This window comes from Vanessa cardui, chromosome 30 (genome assembly GCF_905220365.1).
Source record: "Vanessa cardui chromosome 30, ilVanCard2.1, whole genome shotgun sequence".
In the NCBI taxonomy this organism is placed as follows: Eukaryota; Metazoa; Arthropoda; class Insecta; order Lepidoptera; family Nymphalidae; genus Vanessa; species Vanessa cardui.
The window spans coordinates 1,556,148-1,565,050 of record NC_061152.1 but is presented as its reverse complement, the minus strand read 5'-3'; the positions used below and the strand labels follow the sequence as shown (position 1 = coordinate 1,565,050).

At 35.3% G+C, this 8,903-nt stretch overlaps 1 protein-coding gene across 1 annotated transcript; it reads right to left on the bottom strand.

Moving 5' to 3' along the window:
• Positions 1 to 597: 597 nt before the first annotated feature.
• LOC124542283 (cholesterol 7-desaturase nvd) lies at positions 598 to 8,655 on the bottom strand. Its single transcript, XM_047120246.1, has 8 exons — positions 8,427 to 8,655; positions 7,617 to 7,800; positions 6,255 to 6,440; positions 5,357 to 5,529; positions 4,175 to 4,280; positions 2,775 to 2,899; positions 1,527 to 1,697; positions 598 to 775 (listed from the first exon to the last, which is right to left on the bottom strand). The coding sequence occupies exons 1-8, from the start codon at positions 8,637 to 8,639 to the stop codon at positions 611 to 613; spliced, it is 1,323 nt and encodes a 440-aa protein (XP_046976202.1). The 5' UTR covers positions 8,640 to 8,655; the 3' UTR covers positions 598 to 610.
• Positions 8,656 to 8,903: the final 248 nt, after the last annotated feature.

Genomic DNA, 8,903 nt, shown 5'->3' with positions numbered 1-8,903 from the left:
GAAAAGTAGACTTCTAACTGAACTGTAGAGATTTACTATAACACTTTTTGTATTTGGGCTCACGGTGTATTTAGTTAAGATATATTTAAATACAGCAATACTATAAGATTTTTCTTTTACGACTACTTTTTAATTTGTATTTATAATTCATCTCATTCTGAGCAAACCTGCATGTGTCTTATTTCAAATTCTGCCATATGTGAATCGACCAACACAGAAGCACAGTAGTGGAATATGTTTCAAACCTTCAAACCTCCTCAAAATGAGACGCTTTAACATAGCAGTGGGAAATTTACAGGCTCTATAAATATGAGACTAAACCACGTACATTACTCTGATCTCAATGTAAGCAGCTAAAGCACTTGTGTTATGGAAAATCAGTAGTAACGACGGCACAAACACCCAGACCCAAGGCAACATAGAAAACTAATGATAATCTACATTGACTCGGCCGGATTCGGGACCTCGGAGTGGGGTACCTATGAAAACCGGTGTACACACCACTCGACCACAGAGGTCTTGTATTACTATTATACGATGACAGAATCTTTTGTAAATAACTTATCCTTATATCCATAAATGCCATTGATGTATTCGTTTCTCTTCCTCTTTACCAATCTAGGGGATTTTGCATGGCATCTTTCAGAGACACACTCTGTTCGCTGTAGAACTGTGAGAACCACGATCTGAATGTACGAATGGTTTTGTCATTCTTCACGTAGGCAGGCGAACTGACGTAGCGTTTGTTGTTCCATATCGCAACGTCTCTTGCGAACTGTAAAATAAAATATGTTATAAATTAAGACAGAGTAAGAGAGAGCTTCTGTTTATTTTGGCTCATCAATGATCTGTGATGAGACAAAATTTTGTTGATGTTGATGTGATGTCTTTTATAGCTGTTCTAAGAGGTATTTCTTCCATAGTATTTAGAAAAAAAAATGTAATTGGTTGGATATGTTTGATAATTGATACATGATAGGAAACTAAAAATGGCATGTACGCTGTTTGTGACGACAATCTCTGGTTTTTACTTTACTTAGAGGGAGGGCTTTGTGCTGGCCTATTTGGATAGGTGTCACTGATCCAACTCAAAAAAAAAAAACTCCAAGTATTAACTAACATGATTGTATGTATTAACTAACATTGTATTATTTTAAATGTTGAAAAAGAGTAACTACTGAGTTTCTTGCCGGTTCTCGGTAGAATCTACATTCCGAACCGGTGGTAGCTTCACTTAATTGTTAAATGACGATTCAAAAGTGCTTGTAAAAGCCCACTTAAATAAAGTTTATTTTGATTTTGATTTTTTGAACAGATATTTTACAGACAAAGAATAGTCCTCAACATTGTTGTGTTACGGTTTGAAGAGCGAGTGAGCCAGAATAACTAAAGGCACAAGAGACCTACCATTTTAGTTTCCAAGGTTAGTGGTGCGTTGGACATGTTAAAATTAGTTAATATTTCGTACAACGCCATCATTAATTTGCCATTTGCCAGTCCGACTAACTTTATCATAAAAAACTTACTTGATAAGCCTCCATGAGCACGAGAGCAGCGCCGAGGACAGCGTTATAACGCGGCGTGTATACTCTGTGGACGACTTTTTGTACCAATGGCGCTATGGGCGTCACGGATTGTATAATCGTCATCGGACCGAGAGGCGAATGGAAGCGCAGTCTCACGTGTGCTGGACCTATCTGAGAAAATTTCAATGATATACATGTCACCGTAAGATTACAAACATCCTTAGATTACAATCTCTCTCGAGATTGTAAACTATCGAAATATTGTGAACGTTTATACAACTTACAATAAAATACATACAATTTCGATAGTTCTAATATTTCGGTTAGGTTAGAGTTTTTATAATTTAACTGAAATTTAGATGAAAAGTAATTTGATTATTGAAAATTGTGCGTTAGATTGTAATCAGTATGTTATGGTTCACAATCTCATGAGACAGATTATAATCTAACGGTATAAATTATAATTTTCGGTGACATACACAAAGGAAATGATTAATAACGGACCGTTTCATGAACAAAAATTTCGAGCAAATTAAAAACGACTTCAAACAATACATTTAAATTAATATGCACTAAAAATAATTTAATATTCAAAATGTTTTTTTCAGTTCTCCTAAGTAAAATCAAACGAAAAATATTAGACTACTTAAAAGCCGATTTACGATTATATATCGTAGTTAGAGTTATTGTTATATTTGGAGCCGGTGTCAGCCACGGGCATAGGCCTCAACAATCAAAAGAAAGAATACGATACGAGCCCCTTGAATGAGACAGTATATTGTAGTATAAAAGATAATTTGTAAAAAACATATGTCTCAAAGTATCCTGGTATTATTTATTGCTAGATAAGATATTCTTGGCAGTTCGAATAAAAAAAAAACAAAATTGGTATATGAAATATTAACTATTCCTTACATCGTCAATGCGCCACCAACCTTGGGAACTGAGATGTTAAGTCCCTTGTGCCTGTAGTTACATTGGCTCAGCCTTTAACCGGAACACAACAATACTGAGTACTGTTATTTGGCGGTAGAATAACTGATGAGTGGGTGGTACCTACCCAGACGGGCTTACACAAAGCCCTACCACCAAGTAAATACAGATAAACGAATTCTATTCTAGTTTTTGGTAGAGTTTTAATATGACACGTTCTGATATTACAAGATTGTGAAAGTTTTAAGAATTTTCTTTCAGCGTAGGTATTATTATTATTGATAAATGTTATGCCTTTTATGTTATGTATATTACCTGATGTACAGTAACGTTGATGGGGAACACATCAAACTTCATTATAATGTACTGGTGAGCGATTTTAATCTGGGCCAAGTGGTCCACTTCGCCTTTAGACCACTCAGCACTCCAATTATGACAACCTGGGAATTATTATGACATTGAGAACAATTGATCTATTTATATATTTGAAACGATATTTGAATAAGATCCCTTCATACTAACCGTGGAAAGGATGCTCTTATTATTATAATTAAGAAAAGGCATTTCTCACACCTCAGAAGTTCTTTATGTTGCATCAACGAGTTAAGTTGTAAATGGTAAATGGTGGCTACCATTAATAGCTGTAAATGACTAAGCTAATACCATCTTCTATACAGAAGGTTTGGACCTCATTCGTCCATAATACTCCAATGTTGACGAATAAGCTCATAAAAACCAGTGCCAATAAGAACACAAAATAATTATGAACGCCCTTTTATTGACATTCATTACAAACCCTTGACTACGACGTTGATCTATGATCATATGTATTTAATACTAGTAGTCGCTGTCGGCTTTGCTCTTTAGTGTATTGGTTGTCATGTGTCAGACAAAAGTAGCCTATGTCTTCCATTGGAGATCAAGTTTGCTTCATACCAAGTTTCATGAAATTCCTTTCAGCAGTTTCGTCGTGAAAGAGCGACCAGACAAAGTTACTTTCACATTTATTATATACATATGTCGGAGAATTGAGTCCGACAGAACGCGGGTAGTAGAATACCGCCAATCGAACGCAAGGGTGACGTCACACCGAGTCACACTTGGAGGCCGTCGGAAGGGAGCTCACTCTGATTTGGAAGCTGACACCGAACGGATGTGTTTGTTCGAGAAGCGCTATCTATACCTTTTTTTTTTATGGTATAGGTTGGCGGACGAGCATATGGGCCACCTGATGGTAAGTGGTCACCATCGCCCATAGACATTGACGCTGTAAGAATTATTAACTATTCCTTACATCGTCAATGTGCCACCAACCTTGGGAACTAAGATGTTATGTCCCTTGTGCCTGTAGTTACACTGGCTCACTCACCCTTCAGACCGGAACACAACAATACTGAGTAATGTTGTTTGGCGGTAGATTAACTGATGAGTGGGTGGTACCTACCCAGACGGGCTTGCACAAAGCCCTACCACCAAGTGAATAAAGATAAATACATGATTGATTGATTATGAATAAATATAAAGATACCTGAACTAATTGTGGTATTTAAAATAAACTTAATTTGGATCCAAGTGCTTCGATATATTTTATTTTGCTTGAGGTACCCTATCATGTTAGAACCGAAGGAAGATAAGTGGCCACTAATTCAGAATCACAATGCTGCTCCGATATATTAACATATATATGACGTTTCAATTAAATGTGTACGACTTACCAATAATGTTGTTTAAGAATGGATATTTGTATCCGACGTCGGTCAGTAACGAGACATTGTGTACAGCGTTCAAGTGTGCCACGTCCGCGCCATTTTCTGGTATTTCCTTGAATTGAAAAATATGCAAATATAAAACGACCGACGAACGACGAATTTGACGATCTCTATGGTCGAGTGTGTACACCGGTTTTCATGGGTACGCCACTCTGAGGTCCCGGGTTCGCCCGGCCGAGTCGATGTAGATTACTATTAGTTTTCTATGTTGTCTTGGGTCTGGGTGTTTGTGCCGTCGTTACTTCTGATTTCCATAACACAAGTGCTTCAGCTACTTACATTGGGATCAGAGTAATGTATGTGATGTTGTTTCATATTTTTTATTTTTTATAAAAAACAATCATTATATAGTATTTAAGTTTAAGTTATTTGGATATTTACGAATTTATTTTTAAAGTAAAAGATGAGCCAAGAGCATTATACAAGTTAATTAAATAATTAAAATGTTTAATTACGATGAAATTAAATAATTGTTACGTCTAAATATAAATCGCGATTCCCTAAAAGTGTTTCAATTCAAACTCAAACTCAAATAACTTTATTCAATATAGAAGTATTACACTTTCTCATTTATGGTCAATTGAAACACTACCACCGGCTCAGAACCGGCGAAAGAAACTCAGCGGGTTTATTTTTGTCTTATATATTAAATAAAAAATTTAATATGAAATGAAATAGCTAGGAGGCGATCGTTTCATTCCCAAGGTGTGCTATCGATCATAAACTCCTTAAATTATTTTTTTTATTTGGCAACAGAGGTATTTTGATCGCTTTTTGGGATCTTGTTGTAAAACAGTATATTATATGTATATACAAAAAAAAGGAGTTACTGACTTTATAAAGTCGACTATCAGGTTCTTAATATGTTACAAATACAATAATAACTGAAAGAACAAGAAATATATATACATACATATAGTACTAGTAAGGAAAAACCGAAATTTACAAAAAATCATAAAAAATAATATATTTTAATGATTTGCTTGTTTAAATATAATATCAATATAGGTATAATGTGTATAAGCAGCTGAAATATTTTAACAATACTTTAAAAACACTCTATAATCGCTTGCATTTCCGTCAAAATGGATGGTAATCTACTTTAATGCAAATAAGCAAATATCTTACTTGTATATGAGCATTGACAAGAAATTCGTTCCTGCCTCTATAGCCCCAGTTCTTCGTCTCATCAGACTCCTCGACAGTCCACAGCGGAGGACGTCCCTCAGCATCGTACCACACCCAAACTGATCCATCAATCTCCATTGAATGATACGTCTTTATTGATATGCCTTTAGGAACTGGAATTACAAAAGGATTAAGATTATATATAATGAACCAGAATGTATGAGCCAAAATAATCTAGTGTAGCTAAAAAGCTATTTTGGCTCAAGAGAGTCTTAGTCGAAGGGTTTAAGCTCACCAAGTACTACATTTTTAAGATATTACTTAGATTTATATACGTAAAGCTTCCCTACGACGTTATCTTGTCTGTGATTTTTTAAGCAGTGTGTTGGAACAAACTCCAAGCCGTTTCCTTAAGAGGAAAGGGTGGCTTTAGCCTTTAGCTAGAAGTGAGAACTACTTTGAAGCATGTTATTAAATAAATATATATCATAATCTGTGCAATATGCTCTAGTTATTGCTGTTTATTCATTAGTAGACGGATGGTAATTAAGAGCCGAGATAGCCTATTTATTGGTTAGAACGTGTGCATCTAAATTTTCGCTTAGGGTTCAAAACCAGGCTAGCACCACTGAATAGTCATGTGCTTAATTCGTGTTTATAATTGATCTCGTGCTCGGCGGTGAAGGAAAACACCGTGAGTTTCCTGCATGTGTGTAATTTCGTACAAATTCTGTCACATGTGTATTCCATCAAACCTCATTGGAACAGTCTTGTGGAATATGTTCCAAACCTTCTCTTCAAAGGAGAGCTCTTAACCTCCTCTCCCTTGCCCAGCAGTGGAAATTTACAGGCTGTTGTATAAGCATAAAGCTGTAATAGATGGATACAAGAAGCTCACCTGTCTCCGTATGAGGTATGCTGACACACTGGCCATCCTCTCCAAACTTCCACTGGTGGAAGGGGCACTCGATACAGTTACCGCAAACGTTACCCCCGACCGCTAGATTTGCTCCCAAGTGGGGGCAGTAAGCGTCCACTATGCGCGCTGTTCCATCTTCACCTCGGTACACGCAGAGATTAAGCCCTGTGTATTTAGGAATGGTAATTAATTTAATTAATATTCTGGGTTATTGGTTATTCGACGTTTACTTATGAGGAGGTATTAGGGGTTCTGTTGATTTTAATTCATTAATATTTCATTGCACCGAACAATCCTTAGGTTTAATATAATGAATGTTATATAAATAAATAAATAATATTGGACAACATCACGTACATTACTCTGATCCCAATGTGAGTTTAGCTAACGCACTTGTGTTATGGAAAATCAGAAGTAACGACGGCACAAACACCCAGACCCGAGACTACATAGACAACTAATGATAATCTACATCGACTCGGCTGGACGAACCTGGGACCTCGGAGTGGCGTACCCACGAAAACCGGTGTACACACTACTCGATCATGGATAGCGTCTAATAAACCTAAAGATGCATTAATGCAACAGACGGCCTTATCGCTCAAACAGAAATCTCTTCCAGACAATCTTTGGGCAGAGGATTGTAAAAATAAATTTTACAACCAGTACTTAATTTAAAATGCATACGCAATGAGACACTTCTAGCACAAATTTAACGAGGCTATATTAGAAAATGTATTTCTTATAACTTAGCAATTGAACTGTTTCTTTTATTTTAAATTTGTATTAAGCATATTACCCTATTAACGAGTATACGTCGAATTACCAATAACCCTGTATATGTATTTAGAATATCATCATCTTAAACGAAGAAATGGTACATTAAACTACAAATAGTTACAAATGAAATGCTGTTTAACAATAAAATTAATCAACAAAGGTTTTTTTGTTACTATTACTTTCGAATGAAATACAAAATCAACTATTTAGTTTAGTTTCTGATAGAGATTTGTGAAAACCCTCTGGGTAAGTACCACCACCTCATCAGATATTCTATCGTGAAACAGCAATACTTGGGATTGCTCTGTTCTAGTTTAAAGAAAGAGTTATCCTGTGTAGGTACGAGTACAAGGCACATCATATCTTGTGCTTTTCTTGATGTATGGAATGGTTAGTATTTCTTACAGCGGCAATATCACATACATAATATGAGCATGATATATTCGGTATGGGTTGTAGTGACCATAGTTCTGCCTTCTTTTGTGATGTAATGGTAGCTGGTTAATATTGTTATAAAAAGGCTTGAAGGCTTCAGGGAAATACAGCAATCATATTTCTTACCTAATGCATCTACAGCCACCACACCACCGACCATCAAGTCTCTGCTCTCCACGAGAGCGAACCACCCATTCGGATAGGGAGGCGGCAACTTGCTCCCAAACCTCCTCGCTTTTTGTGCCCTTATTATGTGTAGGGACCTATCTTTTCCCTTTGGGAGGTGATTGAACCCAACCTCTGATAACTCCTATAAAAATAAATGTGCAATATTATGTTTTTGTATTTTGGCTCATTAATACATTTTGGTTCATGATCTATATTGTTTAAGTAACAATTGGGTTGGTTAACATTAAAAACAAATAGAGAACTTTAAGTAGATTACAAATTACATAAATGTAGGTAACCTCTATATCAAGCTTTGTACAGTATATTTGGGCTCAGATGTTTTTGTACTTGGTTCATTTTTTTAGTTATATTATTACGATGGTGTAAAAAATTGTATTAAAATTAAAAAATACACTTTTACGCTCAGATATAGTATTTCAGGCTTTGGGTTGTTATTTTAAGCAAGACTTGAATCTATAGTCCAATTTAGCTCACGACGAAACAAAAGCCAACAAAATTTGAAAATGCTTAGATTTCAAATAAAACCAAATTTTAAATAAAGATAATCCTTACATAATAAATAAATAAATAATAAATAAATAAATATGAGACAACATCACATACAATACTCTGATCCCAATGTAAGTAGCTAAAGCACTTTTGTTATGGAAAATCAGAAGTAACGAAGGTACATATATACCTACTTCTCGTTTCTTTATAAATATAATTAATAAACTTGATTTATCTAAATGTATCAATAATTCTTACCTTTGCGTAAAACACAGGACTCCAGTACGATTTGTAGAGAACGTATAGAACGAGAAAAAAAATAAAAACAAATAATGCAACTTTGAAATATTTAAAGACAAATTCGAAAATCGAACACAGAACGCCGAACGTCAGATTCGTAGAAACGTGAAGATCGTTGACATTCGTATTCTGACAGTTATTTGCGTTTTCGATCAAATCTTTAACCGCCATCTTGGAATGTTCTTGTCACCCTTTTAACGTCATATCTGAAATAAATGAAATCTGCATTAATGAAATAGGCTCTTTGACTGGTTTTTAAAATCCATTTTATATTATTTAGTAGAAGTTAAGGAAAAATATCATATTTCATATTCCATATTTCAATAACGCGCGAAAACGCTACTTGGACAATATGGCGCTGTAATGGGGTCGGTGACGTCATTTCGCTTTATTTTAATCTGTGGTACATATAGTAGAAAAGCAAGGTTTACAACA